We start from the raw sequence: 27,356 nt of genomic DNA on the forward strand, positions 1-27,356 counted from the left end.
GTTTAAAGAAAACACAAAAGGAGAGAAGCCTGCAGATGAAAAACCTAGGAAAGAAAGCAGGAGGCACAGAAGCAAGCGAGCACCAGACAGAGAAAGAATACAAGAGATAGAAGAGAGATACTCAGGTGTAGAAGATACTATAGAAAACATTTACATAACAGCCAAAGAAAATAAAAAAGCAAACTACATTTAACTCAAAATATTCAAGAAATACAGGACACAATGAAAAGACCAAACCTAAGAATAACAGGTATAGGAGAGAGTGAAGATTCTCAACTTAAAGTGCTAGTAGACATCTACAACAAAATTGTAGAGGAAAATTTTCCTCACCTAAAGAAAGAGATTTCCATAAATATTAAGGATCCAATAGAACAAAGAAATTGAACCAGGAAAGAAATTACACCTATTACATAATCATCAAAACAATGAATGCAGAAAAAAATGAAAGAATATTTAAAGAAGTAAGAGGAAAAGGACAAATAGCATATACAGGCAAACCTATCAAAAATATACAAGATTTCAGGACAGAGGCACTAAAAACCAGATCTTGGGCAGATGTCATACAGATCATAAAAGAACAAAAAGAACAGCCCAGGCTACTATGCCCAACAAAATTCTCATTACCATAGATGGAGAAGCCAACATGTTCCATGACAAAACCAAATTTAACAATATCTTTCCACAAACTCCACCCTACAGAAGATAATACAAGGAAAACTCCAACATAAGGAATGAAACTATACCCAACAAACAAACAAAAAAAGTAATCTACTCATGGTAAACCAAAAAGAAGGGAACCACAAAAACGTAATTACACCTCTAAAAACAAAAATAACAGGAAACAACAGTGATTGGTCCTTAATAAGTCTCAACATCATTGGACTCAATTCCCCAATAAAAAGACATAGACTAACAGACTAGATACATAAAGAAGACCCGCCATGTTGGTACATACAGAAAACATACCTCAGTGACAAGGACAGACCCTACCTCAAATTAAAAACCTGGAAAAAATTTCCAAGCAAATGATCCCAAGAAATAAACTGTAGTAGCCACTGAATACCAAGTGGCAGTCTAAAAGAATGGAAATTGATCAATTTTTCTTTCCTTGTACAAAGATCAAATCTAAGGGGATCAAGAACCACAAATAAAACATACAAAAAATTTTTATTATTTTTACTTCAATATATTCTTTATTTACATTAAACAAGTTTAATCAAATATTTGAGGTTTGTAATAAAACATAGAGTCTTAGTCAGGGTTTCTATTCCTGCATAACCATCATGACCAAGAAGCAAGTTGGGGAGGAAAGGGTTTATTCAGCTTACACTTCTGCGTTGCTGTTCATCACAAAAGGAAGTCAGGACTGGGACTCAAGCAGGTTAGGAAGCAGGAGCTGATGCAGAGGCCATGGAGAGATGTTCCTTACTGGCTTGCTTCCCCTGGCTTGCTCAGCCTGCTCTCTTATAGAACCCAAGAATACCAGCCCAGAGGTGGAACCACCCACAAGGGACACTCCCCCTTGATCACTAATTGAGAAAATGCCCCACAGTTGGATCTCATGGAGGCACTTCCCCAACTGAAACTCCTTTTCAGGCTGTGATAACTCCAGCCTCTGTCAAGTTGACACACAAAACCAGCCAGTACACATAGATATCTTCAAGTATATAATAACTCCACAAGTGATTTAAAATTTAAGACATTTTAATTGATTCAAGCATATGTTTTATCTCTGAACTTTTGAACTGAGTTCATGTCTGGTCTTAACAAAATAATATAGCATTTTGGGATAAAGATGCACCCAAGCAGACCCACACTGGAGGCCAGAATAGAAAACACTTCAACTGCTACCATAACTTTCCCCTTGGAGCTGTGGTAGACAGGAAGGAAGGTGATCCAGACACTGCAGAACACCAGCATGCTGAATGTCAGGAACTTGGCTTCATTGAATGTGTCAGGCAGATTCCTGGCCAAGAAAGCCACTGTGAAACTCATGAGAGCCAGAGATCCTAAGTATCCAAGAACACAATAGAATGCTGTGACTGAGCCTTTGCTGCATGTGACAGTAATGTAGCCATGTTCAGAGTGGGCATCAGTGTCAACAAATGGAGGTGATGTCCACAGCCATATTCCACAGAGAATTATTTGAACAAGTGTACAGATGGGAATGATGTATGTAGGTATCCTTGATACCAGCAATCCCCTCATCCTTCTGCCTGGAACAGTGATCCTGAAGGCCAGAACCACAGTAATAGTTTTAGCCAAGACTGTGGACACTGACACAGTGAACAGAATCCCAAATGTAGTCTGTTGTAGGATACATGTTGTGGTATTGGGATTTCCAATGAAGAGCAAGGAACAGAGAAAGCAAAACATCAGGGATGTTAGCAGAATGTAGCTGAGAGTACGGTTATTAGCCTTCACAATGGGAGTTTCCCTGTTCTTCACAAAGACCCCAAAGACAAGAGCTGTGACTGCAGAGAAGCACAGGGCCAGGCAGACAAGAGCCATCCCCAAAGGATCTTCATAGGCCAGAAATGCCACATCTTTTGGCAGACAGTTGGTTTGCTCTCTGTTGGCATACCAATCATCTGGACACTTCACACATTCTTCTGTGTCTATTGGCAAAAGCAAAAATTCACCAGCATAATCCTACATTGTCTCTTATATATAGAAAACCTCAGCCAAAGATTTTTGGAGAACCTTAGCACAATTTGCTTTCTTTGGTGTTATAAATAACTATTTATATGTACAGTTCTAAAGCAGCATTTTATATTTTATAGTATATTTCATATATGTGGTAAAGGAACATGTTTCCTACTGTGGTATAAATAACAAATTTTAATTTACCTTGAATATTTATGAGATGTTTTATTATCTTGAAAGTAAGAAAAATTATATTGTGTCTAAGCAAGGACGTAGTATATAAGAACATACCTTAAACTTGGTCATTTGTAATTGTCTAAGTTTTATACATAGTATTTATGGATAAGTACCAGTTAGGATTTCAGAGAAACTTTGATTTATGATAGATAAACTGTTTGAATTAATAAGCTATAGGTCTATTTTCATATGGTCACAGGGTCATTGGAATCTGTCCCCCTAAATTTTATTCATTAGGGACAATGATTCTACTGATCAAGGTTGAGGTCTTGTGAATTATTGTCTTACAAAGTCCTGCTTCAAAATTCCAACATTTGGGTTTCTGTTTACACATATTCGTTTTGGGGAGCTATAGTACTTGCATATATCTTTAAGTTCTACACCTATGAACGTTACTCTGTACTAAAATACAAACAAAACAAGACCATCCATGAAAAACCGCATAAAAGAAATAATTTTCTAAATTCTATCAAATAGAAATGACAGCTAAATGGGGACAATTTTTCCCACCTAGAAGTTACATGTTACACTGTAATATATACAGATACTTTTATTGCAATTCATAAATATAACATAAAATTAAAGAATGATATATTTTCAATATTAAAGCTTTCCACTGAGAAATGTATTTTTTCATTTAGCCTTCTCTCATGTTTCTCAATAATACTGACTAAAATAATGGGCATAAGCATTAAAATTTTGTTCACGTATATCATAATTTCACATCTTAAAAAACAGGAATTCCGCCGGGCGCTGGTGGCACATGCCTGTAATCCCAGCACTTGGGAGGCAGAGGCAGGCGGATTTCTGAGTTCGAGGCCAGCCTGGTCTACAGAGTGAGTTCCAGGACAGCCAGGGCTACACAGAGAAAAACCCTGTCTCAGAAAAGAAAAAAAAGGAATTCCATTGTAGAATTCATATACAATAGTAAAAGAAAATATAAATTAGAAAAAGTTCTATCCAATAACGATATTTAGCCAACAGTGAGCTAATTAATAAGCAGTTAAGATTAGTTGTATATTTTTAAGATAGTATCACCTTCATAGCAATTTTAAGATATATTTCATATACTATATTATCCTTAGCTATTTATTCTGATATTATACATAAACCACTTCACTAAACCTTATTAATATGACCATCTTTTTCCACACGATACCTCTACATCTGCATTCAACTTCTTTGACTTCAAAAAACATTAATTTTTAATATAGTTCTGGACATAATATTATTTTCTAATAGTTAATTTTATAATGGTACTGTTAAAATTTACATCACTTACCTAATATATAATCAATAATATTAGTGTATAATCTGGCCCCTGCCTTGTAAGGATATAATTGTATCTGTTTATGTCATCTCATAACTGATTTGCCTACATTCACTTCAGTTTTATGGCTTAATCACAAATATTATTTCCATGTGTTACCTTCATCATTGACCTCTGAACAAGATGACAGCATAAAATACAGCATATCCATTGATTTTATTCTTGGCCTGATAGTTGACCTCCAAAAGTATGCATATTTCTTAAACTAAACTTAAAAACTTAGAGCACCTGGTCAATTTAAGTAATCTATCTGAGAACTAGTGTGAGAGGGCTAGGAAAGATTTGTATTTTCAGTGTGATCTATATGTTGATGGAAACAATATCAAGTAATAACATGTGAAATTTCTAAGAAAAGTAGTACTTGCCATAATATTTAGTTCTCAAGCCTATTTATCTGAGAACATACACATTTTCATGTGTCTAGTAACAGTCAAGAAATGTGACTGAAAGAATAGTAGTTTTATCCAGGGGCAATACTACTTATCATATAAACTGATTAAAATAAAAGGAGATTTTATCTCTAAAGTTCCCTGTAGAGAGCTATATTGGGATGCTATGCCACCTGGCAGGAACTTGACATTGACCAAGGGGAAGTTCCTCTCCCAGCCTTTGAGCAGGAATTCCTGTGCTAGCCAGAAACCTGCTCTACCACTCAGACCAAGACTAAGCCCATTGTTCTCCAAGGACCTGCAGTTTCCTGAAAGGCACTAGCCACCTGACACTAGCCACCTGACGTTAGTCACCTGAGGAGCAAGCAAACTTGTTCTGCAAGAGTTTCCAGCCTTCAGAGGAAGGGTTTCCCCCCATCCCCAGTTATATATTTGGAGACCCCCATTAAACTTGAGCCTTGAGCAGGAAATCTTGTCTTGACTTTATGTTTCTCTTGTCACCCTGTTCTATCCCCAGCTTTCCTTCCAGGTAACCCAGTAACCTGTTCAAAGTAACTGCGGGAAGTTATAGTTCCCTTTCAGGGTTTTCCATATACATGTAGAACAAAATTATCAGTCTGAAGAATTCTCTCCTAAGGCATGCAATGACCTGTAGAGTTGGAAATCTCATTATCAGGACATCGGGAACAATCAAAACAGCAGTCTGCTTTTCCTTCCTGATGGGATTTCTTGAAACCAGCTTGGCAAGGCATACTGCACACAGAAGTGAAAAACTGAGAAAAATTAGATATGTGTTAATAACAGAAAATTTTCTCCTCTAATATCTAATATCTTTCAAAATATTGACATATAAATGAACTTACTTATAGTACACTTTAAATAAAATGGAATGTTACCAATATATAAAATGGATTCTACTACATAATAGCATATATATGCATATTAATTCATGAAAATACATAATCCTTCTCAAAAATGAAAATGGGAATACTTAAGGCAAAAAAAAAGCACCACTTAAGAGTTTTATTAAAATTAAAATTTGATACAACCCACCTGTCTACTTCCTGTGGACCACTCTATCATGTCTTCAGATAAGAACAGTTGTTGATCACGTGCAAAATAAGGAGAAAACTGTCCAACTTTCACCTTTAGTACATGACCTTGTGGAAAATTTAAAACGTTGAGAATATCATACATTGCATCTACATTTCCTTCTTGATTAATAATCACTGGGTCTCCGACAGGATTAATAAATCTTACATTCTTCAGAAAGGCATTTACCTAAAAAAGGAATAAACTTATAGTTAAATATAATCTCACATTAAGGCAAAAATGTTCTGTGCATGACATTTTTCTTTTTAATCTCTCATTCAAAATGCAACTTTAATACAAGTAACTAACAAACTTGTTTACATATTATGTATGTTCATGTTTCATTTATTTGTATTGTGTCTCTCACTAAACATAAACTGTTTTGTTGGATTTGCTCATTAACCATTGAGATATATATATATATATATATATATATATATATATATATATATATATATATATATATATACACACACGACAGGTTTTTTTTTTTCCTTTCCAATACTGGGATTACAGTCAGACACATCCATACCCCAGTTTGGAACTTTGATGTTATCCAATTTAAGTCCTAATTGATGTGGACTATGGTCATTTTAAATGTCAACCTGCCACCACCTAGAGTCATATTTACCTGCATGCAGCTAGGTATTAGCCCTTTCCAACTTTTCATGACTTGAATATCTACTCGTTGGAGATTCCTGTTGTGAAAGGCATGGGCTACAGCATACACAGCATTATATATGTTATAACGCTCATCATTCATGGCCATGTCAGAACTGTGCATTGGTAACCATTCCAATGTGGAATTAGAAGAGCAATGATTCAGTGTTTTACAGTCAGATACAGATACAGAACAGTTAAAATAAATCCATCCCAATCTCTCCTGAGAAACATCTTCTGGATGAGCAGAAAAGTTTGTTTGCTGAATAAAATGTTTAAAAGTAGGAATCCCTTGATAATGGTGTGACAAAGACAAAGTCCCATGCGAAGAGTCAATGGTGAAGTCTCTTGATCTTGAGATGACATCCCATTGTGAGGTGGTGATCCATAGTCTCCGTATGCCTAAAGTTTCCCATCTTCTAAAGCTCACTTCTAGAGTAGAGTCCACGTTACCAAAAATGATGACAACATTTGCTGAAGATGTCATTATTTGATAATAGTAAGTCTCAGCCCTTTCTATATATAACTCCATGTTTACTGGGATCACATTCACAAAAGCTAAACAGACTTCATTTCTCTTCATTTTTTCTTTCATATCTGAGAGAAACTGAACACCATCATCATCATCTAAGATGACCAGCCCTACCCACTTCCAGCTGAAATGAATCATCAAGGATACCATGGCAAGATCTAGACTTGTGTCCTTTGGAGCAATCTGATATAGATGAGGAAACATATTGTGGTCACTAAGACTACCATGAAATGGTCCATATGTAACCTAAATAAATCAGAATACCAGAAGCAACATGAGAAAATAGACTGGCAAGAAGTAAACTCTAAGATCTGAAATTAAAAAGTGTCATTTGGAAATAGGAGGAAGGACTGTTTGTTCAGCACATTGAAATAATATTTTCCTTCCTGTAAATTGGAAAACTACTGGTATTTCTCAGTACTCTAAAAATCCTTATTTCTGAAAGACCTAATTTTTAATCAAAATTAAGGCAATCATGTTACATGAAATGGATTTTCCTTTCTTTTCTTTGTAACAAATTATGGTTATGTAAATCATCACAGACACTAACTACCTCAGGATTCCTCAAATACCCACAATCTGCATGTCCTGTGCTCCATCTGCCACTGGCTTGTGCATGCACCAGCAGGGCAAACAGCAGTGCACAACACTGCAACCCATGCTGTGCCTGCGTCCTAGAGGTAGGCTCTATGACACACACAAATGAGACCCAATACCTTTACCTGCAGGAACACAGCCAGTCAGACGTTCATCTTCATTCCAGTCTGCACCTGCAGCAGCAATGGTCAGGGAGCAGCACGCCACAGCTCTGTCTACCTCCCAAGAGTCCACCTCTAACCTGACACACACAGCATTTACAAACCAACAAACTATTCCCAAGCCACAGCTCTTCCTGGCTCCCAGGAGGCTTACTCAAACCCAAAACATACAGCTCCACCTGGTGGGCAGGAGGCCTGCTTCAATACAGGACACTCATGCCTACCAACACCAGAAACAACTACATGGTGAAAGGCAAGTCAAGGACATAATCAACAGAAGCCAACGCAATATGGCACCATCAGAACCCAGCTCTCCTACTACAACAAGTCCTAGATATCACAACACTCCTAAAGAGCAAGACAGTAGTCTTGAAAAACATCTCATGAAGATGATAGAGGCCTTTAAAGAGGATATAAATAATTTCCTTTAAAAACTACAGGAAAATACAATAAAAATGCACAAGCTAATAATAATAATAATAATAATGTCTGAAAGAAATACAAGAAATGTGAACAGGTGAAGTAAATAGTCCAAACTTAAAACTCAAAATAGAAGCAATAAAGAAAACACAAATGAAGGCAACCCTGAAGATTGAAAACCTAGGAAAGAGAGCAAGATGTACAGACAAAAGCATTACCAACAGAATATAAGAGACGGAAGAGAAAACATCACACATAGAGAACAATATAGAAAAAAATTGGTGTATTGTTCAAATAAAATGCCAAGTGTAGGTGTTTCTCCCCAAAACATGAAGAAAATTTGGCACAGAATGAAAAACAAAACCTAAGAATAATAAGAATAGAAGGGGATGAAGATTTCCAGGTCAAAGGGCAAGAAAACATCTTTAAAACAAACCAAAAATGAAAACTTTGCTTACCTAAAGAAAGAGATATCTATACACATATGGGAAGCCTAAACAACACCAAATAGATTGGGCTAGAAAAGAAAATCCTCCTGCCACAAAATAATCAAAAGACTAAATAAACAGAACAAAAATGTATATAAAAAGCTGTAAGAGAAAGGGTCAAAAAACATATAAAAGCAGACCTGTCAGAATTACACCAGTCTTCTCAACAGAGATTCTGAAAGTCAGAAGATCTGGACAGATAACATGCTGACCCTAAGAGAATATAAATTCCACCCCACGCTATGATGCCCAACAAATATAGGTACAGAAAACCAAGATAGTCCAAGAAAACAAATTTAAACAGTATCTTTCTAACTAATCTAGCCCTACAGTTGATACTAGAAGAAAAACTCCAACACAAGGAGGGTAACTACACCCAAGAAAACACAAGAAATTAATCACCTAATAACAATCCCAAAAGAATAGAATCACAGATACTTAATACCACATCCGACAACAACAAAAATAACAGGAACTAGCAATGATTAATCATTAACATCTCTCAATATCAACGAACTCAATTCCACAATAAAAGAGCACAGGCCAACAGACTGGATATGCAAACATATGCATCATTCTGCTGCACAGAAGAAACACACAGCTCAACAACAAAAATAGGCTCTATCTCAGAGTAAAGGGTTGGAAAAAAGTTTCTCAAGCAAATGTATCAGGTGCAGGAAGAGACAGGAGAAAGACACAGTGGAATGGAAACCTGCAACTGCTTGAGGGTGGGGGAATCTCTAGGAAATACAGAACCCTGGGATAGGGGAGAGTCCTAGAAGTCAATGTGGCAGACCTTAGCGGAGATGCCTAACAGAGGTTACGGAACCTGTAGAGGCCAACTCTTTTAGCCATGCAGAACCCCTCACTGAAAAGATAGGGACACCAACTCACCTCCCCCAAACTTTTGACCCAAAATCTGTTCTGTTTAAAAGAAATGTAGGGATGGAGCAGAGGTTAAAGGAAAGACCAGCCAATAAGCAGCCAACTCAAAATCCATCCCATGGGCAAACACCGATCCCTAACATTATTGATGATACTCTGTCGTGATTGTAGGCAGGAGCCTAGCATAACTTTACTCTGTGTGTCTATACCCATCAGTGGCTAGAAACAGGCCACATATCCACAGACAGAGATCAGGGACACCCACGGAAGCATTGTGTGAAAGACTGAAGGCCCAGTAATAGATGGGAATTTAACATGAAGATGAAGGGAATCAACAAACATGGACTCCTGGCAGCTCTCAGAATCTGAGCCACCAACCAAAGAAAATCCACAAGCTGGGAAGTGGCCCTCCAGAAGAGTTGTAGCAAACATACAGCTCAGACTTCATGGATGCTGTCTGCCCTCAGTGAGAAAGCAAGTACCTGGTCTGACAGAGACTTGGTGTACCAGAGTGGGGAGATACCCAGGTGGTTCCTAACCTCTCAGATGAGGAGAGGGGGAAGGGGAAGAGACTGTGAAAGAGAGACTGGGAGGGGGAGCAGTGTTTGGAATTCAAACAAACAAACAAAATATCTACAAGGAAGGACTGAAGGAAGGAACAGAGAGAGAGAGAGAGAGAGAGAGAGAGAGAGAGAGAGAGATTTTCAACTCTACTCATAGCACTTAATATTACCTGTGAAATTTTGAAGAGCTGCAGGAGTGCCCCCACTCTGGCAGAAACTGTCCAGGTTGGTCCTGTAAGTGCTACATCACAGTAAGTATATTCACAGATGTAATTGGGGAAAATCTCATCAGATTTTGGGAATATGTTTACATTATTAAGATGTGTTGATGTAATATCACACTGGTCACCAAGAAAGGTAAATCCCAAGGTAGAGTTGGGTAAAAGATAAGGGTTCTTGTTGATCTCTTCTATGGCAAAAAGCACTACCAGAACATATTGGTAGGTTTTCACTGGCAAGCTGAAAACAAAATACAGTAATCATTACTGACATGGCTCCAAACATAGTAATCCTCAAATCAAATGCAATGAATGTTGTGTACTGATATTTATCCCCTAAATTCCCATGCTGGTACAACCCCCTTTAAGGGAAAGTTAATGTACAGTAGCTATTGCTCATAAAAGAGAACCACCTATGATTTTTGACATTGTGAAAGTCCATAATAATCTTTCCCTCTCCTATTCACACTAGAATGTGAGATGATCTTCTGCCATTCATGAATCGGGAGCACACTCTTAACATACAATGATTCGTCTCATGTCTTCATCCCACAAAGAAAATTTCTCAAGAGATATCAAAAACCAAAGATATTTCTTCTTTCTACCTGCATATCAGTGCGTGTTATGTAACTATTGGAGTCAATGACCTAATCTGAGTTCAATAATTGTAAGTCATATGCATCAGATTTATGATACATTTCAGAATCTCTAATCTGTCATAAAGATTTTTCAAATGTTTGTGTGGTTTTCTGAATTTCACTTGTATTTGTTTTAAATGCTCTTTCTAGTACTCTCTGTTCCTCTCCCTTTCTTTCTTTCATATTATTGATTTGATTTTTCTCTTTTTATTTCCCTTAATACTAATTGTTAACCAAGCCTATTTGTTTTACAAAGAATGTTCTCCTTATTTCTGAATTGCTGTTCTTTTTCTTAATTTCTACTCCATTAATTTCATTCCTGAGCTTAAGTTCAATATTCTGTCTACTGGTTTGTGATCAAGATCATGAGAATGACGTTTGCTCCTGGTGAAATAAAGCTTACTGAGCAATATAATTTTCCATAAAAGTGAGCACATTGTATAATTTCTTTGGGTGATAACAGTTTCTCTCTGTTGGCAGTATGTATATTTTCAGGCCAAATGTACTATCTTAAGTTTACTTCTTAAAAGATTCATGAGGAGGATTGCTCTGACTCCTAAGCCCAGAGGAGAGACCACCACTTTAGCTCCAATAACTGTCAAAGCCTGACTGGACAGGACTACCCAGGGTCACAGGAAGAATGCAGCAGCTGGGGACAGGATCCTTCCCATCTCCACCTGCACCAGGGAACTAAAGCTGTCCCATAGCCCTCCACACCCAAATCCCACCCAAAAAGATCTCCCTAGTAATACTGACACACATAAGATCACAGGCCCATAAACCCACAGGAGGGACACGCTCCAGTCAGAAACAGTAAGACGAACTAACACCAGAGATAACCAGGAAGCAAGAGGAAAGCACAAGAACCTTAACAATAGACACCAAGGCTACTTGATGTCATCAGAACCCAGTTCTCCCACAACAGCAAATCCAGAATACACCATGACACAGGAAAATAAAGATTCATGTTTAAAATCACATCTCATAAGGATGATGGAGGGCTTTAAGGAGGACATAAATAACTACCCTAAAGGAGAACACAGGTAAACAGGTAGAAACCCTTAAAGAGGAAACATAAAAATCCCTTAAAGAACCACAAGAAAACAGAACCAAACAGGTGAAGGAATTGAACAAAGTCACCCAGTATCTAAAAATGGAAATAGAAACAATAAAGAAATCACAAAGAACAGCTACCCTGAAGGTAGAAAACCTAGAAGAGAGATCGTCACAGAAGCAAGCATTACCAACAGAATACAAGACATAGAAGAATCTCAGGGGCAGAAGATGCCACAAAAAAACATTGACCAAACAGTCAAAGAAAATGCAAAATGCAAAATGCAAAAATCTCCTCTAACACAAAGCATCCAGGAAATCCAGGACACAATGAGAAGACCAACCTAAGGATAATAGGTACAAAAGAGAGCAAAAAATTTCTACTTAAAGGGCCAGTAAATATCTTCAACAAAATTATAAAACATAATCTGAAGAAAGAGATGCCCAGGATAGAAAGCCTACAAAGAAGCCTACAGAACTCCAAACAGACTGGACGGGAACAGAAATTCCCCCTGTCACAAAATAGTCAAAACACCAAATGCACAAAACAAAGAAAGAATATTAAAAGCAGTAAGGGGCAAAGGTCAAGAAACATATAAAGGCAGACCTATCAGAATTACACCACATTTCACACCAGAGTCTATAACGGGCAAGAGATCCTGGTCAAATGTCACACAGAGAAGAGAACACAAATGCAAGCCCAGGACACTACACACAGCAAAACTCTCAATTAACATGGATGGAGAATCCAAGATGTTCCATGACAAAACCAAATTTACACAATGTCTACCCACAAATCCAGCACTACAAAGGATAATAAGATGGAAAACTTCAACACAGGAGGAAAACTACACCCTAGAAAAAGCAAGAAAGGAATCTTCTTCCAACAAGCCCAAAAGAAGATAGTCACACAAACCCGATTCCGCCTCAAATAACAAAAATAACAGGAAGCAACAATCACTTTTCCTTAATATTTCTTAACATCAAGGGACTCAAATCCCCAATAAAAAGACATAGACTAAATGACTGGATACATAAACAGGACCCAACATTTTGCTGCAAACATTTTGCTGCGTATCTCAGTGACCTTAGACGAAAAGGCTGGAAAACAATTTTCCAAACAAATAATACCAAGAAACAAGCTGGAGTAGCCATTCAATGACCAAATAAAATCAACTTTCAGCCAAAAGTAATCATAAAAGATAAAGAAGGACACTTCATACTTGTCAAAGAAAAAATATACCAAGAAGAACTCTCAATTCAGAACATCTTTGCTCTAAATGCAAGGGCAACCACATTCATAAAAGAAACCTTACTAAAGCTCAAAGCAGACATTGCATCATCCCACACAATAATAGTTGGACACTTCAACACACCACTCTCATCAATGGACAGATCATGGAAACAGAAATTAAACAGAGACAGGGTAAAACTAACAGAAGTTATGAACCAAATGGATTTAACAGATAACTACAGAACATTTTATCCTAAAACTAAAGAATATACCTTCTTCTCAGCACTTCATGGTACCTTCTCCAAAACTGACCATATACTCAGTCACAAAACAGACCTCAAGAGGTGAGGCTGCCATCTTCCGCTCCTGCGATTGACCGGGTGGGTACAGCCAGGAACAAAGGGAACACCTGAGTGCCAGAACAGTTGGGACCAGTTCCACCAGGGTCCCACCTGCACCCAGGAGCTGGGCAGTGCCACAGCTGACTGTGCTTCAATCCTCCCAGGGGAGAAGTGCCCTACAGAGAGGGATTTGACTCTCATGTTTAGAGGTAAAGCCACCATCTTCTTTCCTGCGATTGAGCAAGCAGGTACAGCCAGGAACACAGGGAACATCAGAGTGCCAGAACAACTAGGACAGGGTGAATCAAGACCCCACCTGCATCCAGGAGTTGGACAGTGCCACAGCACTCTGTGCCAGGGGAGAGCTGGTCACTCAGGCATGCTGAGACAGGCTTGCAGGCACACAGAAGGGACAAGCACCAGCCAGAAACAACAGGACCAATTAACACCAGAGATAACCATATAGCAAAAAGCAAATGAGTTCGAAGCCAGCCTGGTCTACAGAGTGAGTTCCTGGACATCCAGGGCTACACAGAAAAACCCTATCTCGAAAAAAAAAACCAAAAAACCCCACAAACAAACAAACAAACAAACCCCCCAAAAAATCAACAACAACAACAAAAAGAATTACAGGAAAGCAAAACACAACAGGTGAAGGAATTGAACAAAACCATCCAGGATATAAAAATAGAGGTAGAAATAATAAGGAAATCACAAAGGGAAACAACTCTGGACATAGAAAACCGAGGAAAGAGCTTAGGTTCCAGTCCTGAGGCCTCTGGCGGAAGCCTTCAGATCTCCGCTTCGGATCCAGAACAGCCTGGGCTGCATCTCCACATCTCCAGGTCCTGCAAGAGGCAAGAGGGGCATCGGGAGGCCAGGTGGGAGGAGTCAGTATGCTCTGGCGAGTCCAGCAGGCCCCTGCAGGAGCCTTCAGGTGTCTGCTTTGGGATCTGAACAGCCTGGGCCACAGCACCCTGTCTCCAGGCAGTGCAGGAGGTCAGCTGTGCACCAGAGGCCACCTGGGAAGAGGTAGCTTGCACTGGTGAGTCCAGCATTGATAAGACCAACTAACACCCGTGAGAACTAAATGGCAAAAGGCAAACCGCAGGAACGTCACTAACAGAAATCAAGGCAATATGGCAGCATCTGAACCCAATTCTCCTTTAACAGCATGTCCTGGATACCCCATCACACCAGTAAAACAAGATTTGGATTTAAAATCACTGGTCATGATGCTGGTAGAGGAACACATGAAGGACATACTTAAAGAAATTCAGGAGAAAATGGATCAAAAGTTAGAAGCCCTTACAAGAAAAACACAAAAATCATTGAAAGAAATTCAGGAGAATACAAAAGCCAATAAGGAGGAAACACAAAAATCACTTCAAGAAATACAGGAAAACTTTGGTCAACAGGCTGAGGTCATGAAAGAGGAAACACAAAAATCTCTTAAAGAATTACAGGAAAGCACAAACAAGCAAGTGAAGGAGCTAAACAAAACCATCCAGGATCTAAAATCAGAAGTAGAAACAGCTAAGAAAACTCAAAGGGAGACAACTTTGGAGATAGAAAACCTTGGGAAGAAATCAGGGGACAGAGATGCAAATATCAACAACAGAATACAAGAGGTAGAAGAAAGAATCTCAGATGCTGAAGATACCATAGAAACCATGGACTCAACAGTTAAAGAAAATGCAAAATGCAAAAAGCTTGTAACCCAAAATATCCAGGAAATCCAGGACACAATGAGAAGACCAAACCTAAGGATTATAGGCATAGATGAGAGTGAAGATTTACAACTTAAAGGGCCAGCAAATATCTTCAATAAAATTATGAAAGAAAACTTCCCTGACCTAAAGAAAGAGATGCCCATGAATATACAAGAAGCCTACAGAACTCCAAACAGACTGGACCAGAACAGAAATACCTCCCATCGCATAATAATCAAAACATCAAATGTACTAAACAAAGAAAGAATATTAAAGGCAAAAAAAAAAAAAAAACCGAACCAATTAAAAAAAAAAAAAAAAGCTGGGCGGTGGTGGCGCACGCCTGTAATCCCAGCACTTGGGAGGCAGAGGCAGGTGGATTTCTGAGTTCGAGGACAACCTGGTCTACAGAGTGAGTTCCAGGTCAGCCAGGGCTACACAGAGAAACCCTGTCTCTAAAAAACCAAAAATCCAAAACAAAAAAAAAAAAAAAACAAAAAAACAAAAAAAACAAAAAACAAACAAAAAAAACCCAACCAATTAAAAAAAAAAAAAGAATATTAAAGGCAGTAAGAGAAAAAAGCCAAGTAACAAATAAAGGAAGACCTATCAAAATCACACCAGAACTTCTCACCTGAGACTATGAAAACTAGAAGATCCTGGGCAGATCTCATGCAGACTCTAAGAGAACACAAATGCCAGCCAAAACTACTATACCCAGCAAAACTCTCAATCACCAAAGATAGAGAAACTAAGATATTCCATGACAAAACCAAGTTTACCCAATATCTATCCACAAACCCAGCCCTACAAAGGATAATAGGAGGAAAACACCAATACAAGGAGGAAAACTTCACCCTGGAAAAAGCAAGATAGTAACCTTCTCTCATCAAACCCAAAAGAAGTTAACCAATCAAATTTAAAAAATAACATCAAAAATGACAGGAAGTAACAATCACTATTCCTTAATATCTCTTAACATCAATGTACTCAATGCCCCAATAAAAAGACATAGACTAACCGACTAGATACGTAAACAGGACCCTACATTTTGCTGCATACAGGAAACACACCTCAGGGTCAAAAACAAACACTACCTTAGAGTAAAAGGCTGGAAGACAATTCTACAAGCAAATGGTCTCAGGAAACAAGCTGGAGTAGCCATTTTAATATCAGATAAAATTGACTTTCAACCCAAAGTCATCAAAAGAGACTCTGAGGGACACTTCTTGCTGGTCAAAGGAAAAATACAACAAGAAGAACTCTCAATCCTGAACATCTATGCTCCAAATGCAAGGGCACCCTCATTCATAAAAGAAGCTTTATTAAAGCTCAAAGCACACATTGCACCTAACACAATAATTGTGGGTGACCTCAACACTGCACTTTCCTCAATGGACCGATCAGGAAAACAGAAACTGAACAGGGACACAATGAAACTAATTGAAGCTTTGGACCAATTAGATTTAACAGATATATATAGAACATTCTATCCTAAAGCAAAAGAATATACCTTTTTCTCAGCACCTCATGGTACCTTCTCCATATTGACCATATAATTGGTCACAAGACAGACCTCAACAAATATAAGAAGATCGAACTAATCCCATGCCTCCTATCAGATCACTATAGAGTAAAAGTGGTCTTCGATAGCAACAAAAACAACAGAAAACCCACATACACGTGGAAACTAAACAATATTCTACTCAATGATACCTTGGTCAAGGAAGAAATAAAGAAATTAAAGACTTCTTAGAACTTAATGAAAATGAAGACACAGCATACCCAAATCTATGGGACACAATGAAAGCAGTGCTAAGAGGAAAACTCATAGCCCTGAGTGCCTCCAAAAAGAAAATGGAGAGAGCATACACTAACAGCTTAATGACACACCTAAAAGCCCTGAAACAAAAAGAAGCTATTTCACCCAGGAGGAGTAGAAGGCAGGAAATCATCAACCTCAGGGCCAAAATCAATCAAGTAGAAACAAAGAGAACCATACAAAGAATCAACAAAACCAGGAACTGGTTCTTTGAGAAAATCAACAAGATAGATAAACCCTTAGCCAGACTAACCAAAAGGCACAGAAACAGTATCCAGATTAACAAACTTAGAAATGAAAAGGGAGATATAACAACAGAAACTAAGGAAATTCAAAAATCATTAGATCCTACTACAAAAGCCTATACTCAACACAACTGGAGAATCTGGAGGAAATGGACAGTTTCCTAGACAGATATCCAACACCAAAACTAAATCAGGATCAAATAGATCAACTAAACCGTCCCATAACACCTGAAGAAATGAAAAGTGACATAGAAAGTCTCCCACCCAAAAAAAGCACGGGACCAGATGGCTTCAGTGCAGAATTCTATCAGACCTTCATAGAAGACCTAACACCAATACTCTTCAAACTATTCCACAAAATAGAAACAGAAGGAACTCTACCCAACTCATTCTATGAAGCCACAATTAGGATGATACCAAAACCACACAAAGATCCAACAAAGAAAGAGAACTCCAGGCCAATTTCCCTTATGAATATTGATGCAAAAATACTTAATAAAATTCTTGCCAACCAAATCCAAGAACATATCAAAACGATCATCCACCATGATCAAGTAGGCTTCATCCCAGGGATGCAAGGATGGTTCAATATAAGAAAATCCATCAATGCTATCCACTACATAAACAAACTCAAAGAAAAAAACCATATGATCATCTCATTAGATGCAGAAAAAGCATTTGACAAAATTCAGCATCCTTTTATGCTAAAAGTCTTGGAAAGAACAGGAATTCAAGGCCCATACCTAAACATCGTTAAAGCAATATACAGCAAACCGGTAGCCAACATCAAACTAAACGGAGAGAAACTTGAAGCAATCCCACTAAAATCAGGGACTAGACAAGGCTGTCCTCTCTCTCCATATCTTTTCAATATAGTACTTGAAGTTCTAGCTAGAGCAATTAGACAACATAAGGAGGTCAAGGGGATACAAATTGGAAAGGAAGAAGTCATTTGCAGATGACATGATAGTCTACTTAAGTGACCCGAAAACCTCCACCAGAGAACTCCTACAGCTGATAAACAACTTCAGCAAAGTGGCTGGTTATAAAATCAACTCAAGAAAATCAGTTGCCTTCCTATACTCAAAAGATAAGCAGGCTGAGAAAGAAGTTATGGAAATGACACCCTTCACAATAGCCACTAACAATATAAAGTATCTTGGTATGACTCTAACCAAACAAGTGAAAGATCTATATGACAAGAACTTCAGGTCTCTGAAGAAGGAAATCGAAGAAGACCTCAGAAAATGGAAAAATCTGCCATGCTCGTGGATCAGCAGGATTAATATAGTTAAAATGGCCATCTTGCCAAAAGCAATCTACAGATTCAATGCAATCCCCATCAAAATCCCAACTCAGTTCTTCACAGAGTTAGAAACAGCAATTCTCAAATTCATCTGGAATAACAAAAAACCCAGGATAGCTAAAACTATTCTCAACAACAAAAGAAATTCTGGGGGAATCAGTATCCCTGACTTCAAGCAATACTACAGAGCAATAGTGTTAAAAACTGCATGGTATTGGCACAGTGACAGACAAGTGGACCAATGGAATAGAATTAAAGATCCAGAAATGAACCCACACACCTATGGTCACTTGATCTTTGACAAAGGATCCAAAAACATCCAGTGGAAAAGAGATAGCCTTTTCAACAAATGGTGCTGGTTCAATTGGAGGTCAGCATGCAGAAGAATGCGAATTGATCCATTCTTATCTCCATGTACTAAACTTCACTCCAAGTGGATCAAGGACTTCCATGTAAAACCAGACATACTGAAACTAATAGAAAAGAAACTGGCGAAAACCCTAGAGGACATGGGCACAGGGGAAAAGTTCCTGAACAGATCACCAATAGCTTATGCTCTAAGATCAAGAATTGACAAATGGGACCTCATAAAATTACAAAGTTTCTGTAAGGCAAAGGACACTGTTAAAAAGACAAAATGGCAACCATCAAACTGAGAAAGGATATTCACCAACCCTACATCTGATAGAGGGCTAATATCCAATATATACAAAGAACTCAAGAAGTTAGACCCCAGGGAACAAAATAACCCTATTAAAAAATGGGGTACAGATCTAAACAAAGAATTTTCACCTGAAGAAATTCGGATGGCCGAGAGGCACCTTAAGAAGTGCTCAACATCATTAGTCATTAGGGAAATGCAAATCAAAACAACCCTGAGATTTCACCTTACACCAGTCAGAATGGCTAAGATCAAAAACTCAGGAGACACCAGATGTTGGCCAGGATGTGGAAAAAGAGGAACACTCCTCCACTGCTGGTGGGGCTGTAAAATGGTACAACCACTCTGGAAATCAGTCTGGTTGTTCCTCAGAAAACTGGACATGACACTTCCAGAGGACCCTGCTATACCTCTCCTGGGCATATACCCAAAGGATTCCCCGGCATGCAATAAAGACACATGCTCCATTATGTTCATAGCAGCCTTATTTATAATAGCCAGAAGCTGGAAAGAACCTAGATGCCCCTCAAAGGAGGAATGGATACAGAAAATGTGGATTGATCTAGCATTGGAGGGGAATATAAGGACAGAGAAAAAGGAGGAAGGTGATTGGAGAATGGATGGAGAGAAGAAGGTTTATGGGACATATGGGGAGGGGGGAATCCTGGAAAGGGGAAATCATTTGGAATGTAAACAAAGAATATAGAAAATAAAAATATTTTAAAAAAGAAAAAAAAAAAAAAAGAAAACCGAGGAAGAAAGTCAGAACTCATAGATACAAGCATCAACAACAGAATATAAGAGATAGAAGAGAGAATCTCAGATGCAGAAGATACCATAAAAAGCATTGACACAACAGTCAAAGAAAATACAAAATGAAAAAGCTCCTGACCCAAAACATCCAGGAAATCCAGGACAAAATGAGAAGACTAAACCTAAGGAGTATAGGTATAGAAGAGAGTGAAGATTTCCAACTTAAAGGGATAGTTAATGTCTTCAACAAAATTATAGAAGAAAACTTCACTATCCTAAAGAAAGAGATGCCCATGAACATCCAAGAAGCCTACAGAACTCCAAATAGACTTGACCAGAAAAGAAATTCCTCCTGTCACATACTAATTAAAACACCAAATGCACTAAACAAAGAGAGAATATTAAAAGCAGTAAGGGAAAAAGGTCAAGTAACATATAAAGGTAGACCTATCAGAATAACACCAGACTTATCACTAAAGACTATGAAAGCCAGAAGAGCCTGGGCAGATGTCATATAGACCCTAGAGGAACACAAATGCCAACCCAGGCTGCTATATCCAGCATATCACTCAATTACCATAGATGGAGAAACTAAGATATTCCATGACAAAAACAAATTTACATAATATCTTTCTACAAATCCAACCCTTCAGAGGATAATGAGTGGAAAACACCAACAAAAGGAGGGAAACTACACACTATAAAAAGCAAGAAATTAATCTTCTTTTAACAAAGCAAAAAGAAGAGAGCCACACAAACTTAACAGGAAGGAGCAGAGGGAGGAGGGTTGGTATAGAGGATTTTCAGAGGGGTACTATGGAAAGGGGATACTATTTGAAATGTAAAGAAAGCAAATATCTAATAAAAAATATTAACGAATATGATTAAAAATGTATGCACATCAATAGCAAGTTAAATCAAATATTTGAGGTTTGTAATAAAGCATAGTTTTCTTGAAGCTATATAATAACTTCACACATACTCATGGAAACTGAGCATCTCTATACCCAATGATATCTTGATCAAGGAAGAAATAAGAAAAACAATTAAAGACTTATTAAAATTTAATGAAAATGTAGGCACATCATACCAAAACCTATGAGACACAATGAAAGCAGTACTAAGTGAGAGGAAATCTCATAGCTCTAAGTGCCTCCAAAAAGAAACGGGAGAGAGGACACACTAGTAGATTAACACCACACCTGAAAGCTCTAGAACAAAAATAGGCAAATATACCCAAGCTGAATCAAACTCAGGCTGAAATCAACCAAGTAGAAACAAAAAGAACTATACACAGAATCAACAAAACCAGGAGCTGGTTCTTTGAGAAAAATCAACAAGATAGATAAACCCTTAGCCAGACTAACCAGACAGCACAAAGACAATATCCAAATTAACAAAATCTGAAAGGAAAAGGGAGGCATAACAACATAAATGTAGGAAATTCAAAAAATCATCGGATCCTACTACAAAAGCCTACACAACAAAACTGGAAAATCTGGATGAAATGGATAATTTTCTAGACAGATACCAGGATCCCAAGTTAAATCAGGGTCAGATAAACCATCTGAACAGTACCATAACCCCTAAAGAGATAACAGCAGTCATTAAAAGCCTCCCAACCAAAAAAAAAAAAAAGCCCAGGACCAGATGATTTTAGTGCAGAATTTTATCAGACCTTCAAAGATGACCTAACATCAATTCTCTTCAAACTATTCCACAAAATAGAAACAGAAGGAACACTACCCAATTCATTCTATGAAGATGCAATTACTCTTATACCTAAACCACACAAAGATAGAACAAAGACAGTAAACTTAGACCAATTTCCTTTATGAAAATTGATGCATCTGGGAAAGGGGAAATCATTTGGAATGTAAACAAAGACTATAGAAAATAAAAATATTTTAAAAAAAAGAAAAAGAAAATTGATGCGAAAATATTCAATAAAATTCTCACAAATTGAATCCAAGAACACATCAAAACAATAATCCATCATGATCAATGACTTGAATGACAGGAATGCAAGGATGGTTCAATACTGAAACCCATCAGTGTAATCCACTATATAAACAAACTTAAAGAAAAAAACCACATGATCATCTCATTAGATGCTGAGAAAGCATTTGACAAAATTCAATATTCCTTAATGGTAAAAGCCTTAGAAAGATCAGGAACTCAAGGCCCATACCTAAACATAGTAAAATCAATATACAGCAAACCACTAGCCAGCATCAAACTAAATGGAGAAAAACATGAAGTAATCCCACTAAATTCAGGGACTAGACAAGGCTGCCCACTCTCTCCTTAACTATTCAATATAGTACTCGAAGTCCTAGCCAGAGAAATTAAATAACAAAAGGAGGTCAAAGTGATTCAAATTGGAAAAAAAAAAAAAGAAGTCAAAATGTCACTATCTGTAGAAGATATGATAGTGTACTTAAGTAACCCCAAAATTCCACCAGAGAACTCTTAAACCTGATAAACAACTTCAGCAAAGTGGATGGATATAAAATTAACTCAAACAAATCAGTAACTCAAACAAATTCCTCTATTCAAAGGATAAACAAGCTGAGAATGAAATTAAGAAAACAAAACCCTTTACAATAGTCAAAAACAATATAAAATACCTTGACGTAACTCTAACCAAGCAAGTGAAAGATCTGTATGACAAGAACTTCAAGTCTCTGAAAAAAAGAAATCAAAGAAGATCTCAGAAGGTGGAAAGATCTCCCATGTTCAAGAATTGGCAGGATTAATATAGCAAAAATTGCCATTTTGCTGAAAGCAAGTCACAGATTCAATGCAATCCCCATCAAAATTACAACTAAATTCTTCATAGAGTTACTAAGAGCTACTTGAAAATTCATTTGGTATAATAAAAAACTCAGGATAGCAAAAACTGTTCTCAACATTAAAAGAACTTTTTCCCTGACCTCAGGCTTTATTACAGAACAATAATGATAAAAACTACACAGTATTTGTACAGAGAGAGGGAGATAGCTCCGTGGAACATAATTGAAGACCCAGAAATAAACCCACACACCTAGGGTCACTTGATCTTTGACAAAGTAGCTAAAACCATACAGTGAGAAAAAGACAGCATTTTCAACAAATAGTACTGGTTCAACTGCTGGTTAGCATGTAGAGAAATGAAAATTGATCCATAATTATCGCCCTATTCAAACCAAAAATCCAAGTGGACCTCCACATAAAAGCAGGTACACTGAATCTAATAGAAGAGAAAGTGAGAAAGAGCCTCAAACACATGGGCACATAGGAAATTTTTCTGAACAGAACACCAATGATTTATGCTCTAAGATCAACAATAGACAAATGGGACCTCATAAAATTGCAAAGGACGCTGTCAATAGGACAAAACGGCAACCAACAAATTGCAAAAGATCTTTCCCAATCCTACATCTGATAGAGGGCTAATATCCAATACATACAAAGAACTCAAGAAGTTAGACTCCAGGGGACCAAATAACCCTATTAAAAATTGGATACATAGCAAAACAAACAATTCTCAACTGAGGAATACCAAATGGCCAAGAAGCACCTAAAGAAATGTTCAACATCCTTAGTCATCAGGGAAATGCAAATGAAAACAACCCAGAGAGATTCCACCTCACATCAGTCAGAATGGCTAAGATCAAAACCTCAGGTGACAACAGATGACGATGTGGAGAAAAAGGAATATTGCTCCACTGATGGGGAATTGCAAACTGGTACAAACACTCTTAAAATCAGTCTAAAAGTTTTTCCAAAAATTAAAAATATTACTACCTAATGACCCAGCTATACCACTCCTGGGCATATATACCCAAAACATGCTCCAATATATAGCAAGGATGCATCCCCCAATATTTTCATAGGAGCCTTATTTACAATAGCCAGAAGCTGAATACAACCCAAATGTCCCTCAACAGAGGAATGGTACAGTACTACTTGGCTGTTAAAAACAATGACTTTATGAAATTCTCCTACAAATGGATGGAAATAGAAAATATCATCCTGAGTGAGGTAACCCAGTCACAAAAAGAACACATGTGGTATATACTCACTGATAAGTGGATATTAGGCAAAAACCTTGGAATACCCACAATAAAACTTACAGAATACAAGAAGCTCAAGAAGAAGGAAGACCAAAGTATGCATGCTTCAATCCTACTTCAAAGAAGAAACAAAATAATCACGGAAGGTAGAGGGTAGGAAGGACTCGGGAGAAGAGAGGAGAGAAAGCAGAAATGGGGGTGGACAGTATCAGGTATAGAAGGAGATGGAAGAGATGTTCAGAAGTTCAGGAAATTGAATAGAGGTTTGTAGCCATGGGGGATAGGGAACGGGTGGACGCACGAGAAAGTCCTCTCAGATGCCAGGGATGAAAGAGGACACCAGGACACAATGGGGATGACAATAGCTGAAATACCCAACAAAGGGGCAGGGGAACCTGTAGACCATATCCAGAGATTATGCAAGGCCCAGCAATAGATGAGAGTCACCTACCCATTTCCAGTTTTTTAACCCACAATTGCTCCTGTCTAAAGGAAATACAGGGACAAAGATCAGAGCAAAGACTGAAGGAAAGGCCGTCCAGAGACTGCCTCACCTGGGGATCTGTTACCTATTCAGCCACGCAACCCAGACACTTGCTGATGCCAAGAAGTATTTGCTGACAGAAGTCAGATATATCTGTCTCCTGAGAGGCTCTGACAGAGCCTGACCAATATGGATGCCCATGCTTGCAGCCAACCACTGGATTGAGCATGGGAACCCCAATGGAGGAGTGAGGGGAAGGACTGAAGGAGCGCAGGGGGCTTGCAACCCATAGGAAGAACAAAAATATCAACAAAGCAGACACCCCAGAACTCCCAGGGACTAAACTACTAACAAAAGAGTGCACACGGAGGAACCCACGGCTGCAGCTGCACATGTAGCAGAGGAAGGCCTGACCTGGCATCAGTGGGATCAGAGGCCCTTAGTTCTGTAAAGGCTCGATGCTAGATCAGTGAGGCAGGACTGGATGGGGAAGGGAGCACCCTCATAGAAGCAGGGTGAGGGGGAATAGGATAAGGGATTTGTACAGGGGAAACTGTGCAAGGAGATAACATTTGAAATGTCAACAAATAAAATAACCAATTAAAAAAGACAGCACTGCAGAGAAAAACTAGTTTTACAGAGACAGTTGTACAGAATCAGACTGCAGAGAGAGAAAAGGCTAGGCACAGGCAAGACAAAATGTCACAGAGAATGGAAGGAAGACAGAAGATGATAACAGATAGGCAGAGTTAGTCTGAGGGCAAGAAGAGCAAACTGTGTGAGAGAGAGGAGCCAGATTGACTCAGTCAGGTGGGAGAGGAGTTAGAGCCAGAACAGCTAAGTTGACCAACCAGCGAGAGATCAGAAATTATGAAACAAGGGTGAGCTTACTCATGCTAAAATTATTCTAGGACATATTAGATTGTACAGTCTAGAAACTTCCAGGACTAGGCCTGGGTGAGCAGACAGAGCCATTAAGCCACTGAGACAACAAGAGAACAAAAAATACTTTTACAAGATTTACGTTAACAGTATTTATTAACAGTATTTTTAAACAGTATACCTACCAGTTATAATAGGTAACTGATTCAAATAAACATTTAAAGTAAATGTGTTATACATCCTTGCACAAAGGAATTTGAATTCAGAAAGGATTGAATACAGAAAGAAGAAATGTGAGTTATCAAAACTACTATACATGTTTGCTTCCAAAAATATAGCCACAAACAATACAAATTTTCCACTATAAAAATATACACTTTAATTATCATTTGCTATCACTGAAATGAGGGATAATTTGGGTGAACATTAATTGGCCATGAAACTTGTCAGTTCTAACTCACGACAATCTCCCATTGTCTCTTTATTTCCTCTAAGGGTAAATTATCAGCTGACCAAGACATCACAAATCTGTAGTTTCTCCATAGTACATTCAGAGATACACAAAAAAATCACTTTCAGAGGCATTACACTACAATTCCTTTAGTAAATGGATTATTTTCCCTACACAATATGCATCTTTAACAAAACTACCCTCCTTGGTGCACAGAAAATAGGACTCAAATAAGTGAAAGGGTAGATCCTTCACACCTGGCATGAGAAACGTTTGTAGCAGCCATCAGGACCCAAAAGTACACAGTGCAAAATGTAACATGAAAACATTTTTAAATTAATACAGTAAGAATATTCAGTACTGACAAAGATAACATTACTTATAACATTTATTTGCTTAAAGTGTGAGCACCTACCCATAGTAACATCTGTGATATGAAATACGTGAAAGAGACCTGTCACTTCTTTCCCTGACATCTTCTGTTTTAACAGAACTAGATTCATCAGGAATCTATTAACTGTATAATTATATAATATTTTAAAGGTAGAATATTCACCAAATACCTGACACAGAAACACCATAAATGTGTGGCTGTGATATTACAGGCTAGGGACAGTAAATTGGAAAAAAAAAAAAGCCATGAAAATATCACAGTGTACAGTCCTCTCGTAACTGTAGTTCTGTCTCCAGAAGCCAGGGAACATAGATAGCAGGATGTCCTGGGACACAACTTGTCTGAAAGAATATGAAGTATTTGAGGACACATCTATCCAAAGGAAGAAAACAAATATAAATTTGTTCTTTTTCAGGATATGTATATTTCACGCTTATGTCAGACAGCTGAAGGAACACTTTGTCACAGCCGTCTAATGCGAAACTAATTCCAGTAGTTTGAACTGTGTTTCTAAGTGAGATGACTGTACCCCACCCATACAATGGCAACTCTCAAGAAAGGGGGTAATCTATAAAGAAGAAAAACAGGAATGCCATCTCACTTACATAACGTTTTAAAATGAAAGACTATAGCAAAAACAAAATAAACCGATCCATTTGAAGGAGGGAAAAAAGACAAATTTCAAAGTTTCATAAAGTGCTGTGAGGGGAAAACCAGGAGAGCCACATGATGCCTGTCTTCCCTGCTTCATGTCAGTAACAGAAACACGAACACACAACTGAAGCACTTACGGATAATCCAGGAGCACCCTGAAGGAATCTTCCACTAGATGTCCAGATATTGTGAAAAGGATGAAACCACAATCCTTCCTCATGTTGCCCTCAAGATTTTCATTGTGATTTATTCTCCAAAAGCAACTGGCTTCGGGGAAACTGCACAAGATGAAAGAAAGTCTCAGCAGCAGGAAGAAAATAATCAAAGTGTATACCTTTTCCATGTCGGCCATTCCGTGAGCCTGAATGAAGGTTACATGTGCAATCCCATGACACACTCCACTCACTTAGTCATGTACACATGTGTCTGTTTTTATTACTATGGGCCTCT

At 38.0% G+C, this 27,356-nt stretch overlaps 1 protein-coding gene across 1 annotated transcript; it reads right to left on the reverse strand.

Annotated features, from left to right (window-relative positions):
• Positions 1–1,713: 1,713 nt before the first annotated feature.
• LOC127670906 (vomeronasal type-2 receptor 116-like) lies at positions 1,714–27,258 on the reverse strand. The gene is made up of 6 exons (XM_052165492.1): positions 27,044–27,258; positions 10,159–10,459; positions 6,326–7,132; positions 5,656–5,883; positions 5,252–5,375; positions 1,714–2,618 (listed from the first exon to the last, which is right to left on the reverse strand). The coding sequence occupies exons 1-6, from the start codon at positions 27,256–27,258 to the stop codon at positions 1,714–1,716; spliced, it is 2,580 nt and encodes an 859-aa protein (XP_052021452.1).
• Positions 27,259–27,356: the final 98 nt, after the last annotated feature.

The sequence above is a fragment of the Apodemus sylvaticus genome, chromosome 20 (assembly GCF_947179515.1).
Source record: "Apodemus sylvaticus chromosome 20, mApoSyl1.1, whole genome shotgun sequence".
Taxonomy (NCBI): Eukaryota; Metazoa; Chordata; class Mammalia; order Rodentia; family Muridae; genus Apodemus; species Apodemus sylvaticus.

Bases quoted from the DNA above. Each gene is read 5' to 3' on its own strand.
- LOC127670906 (XM_052165492.1), bottom strand. From the start codon at position 27,258: ATGGCCGACATGGAAAAGGTATACACTTTGATTATTTTCTTCCTGCTG. The intron at 7,133-10,158 runs GCTATGAGTAGA...TGATTTATTTAG, and splicing joins TTTCACAGGTAATATTAAGT to GTTACATATGGACCATTTCA. The intron at 5,376-5,655 runs GTGGGTTGTATC...AATTTTTCTCAG, and splicing joins GGTCCACAGGAAGTAGACAG to TTTTTCACTTCTGTGTGCAG.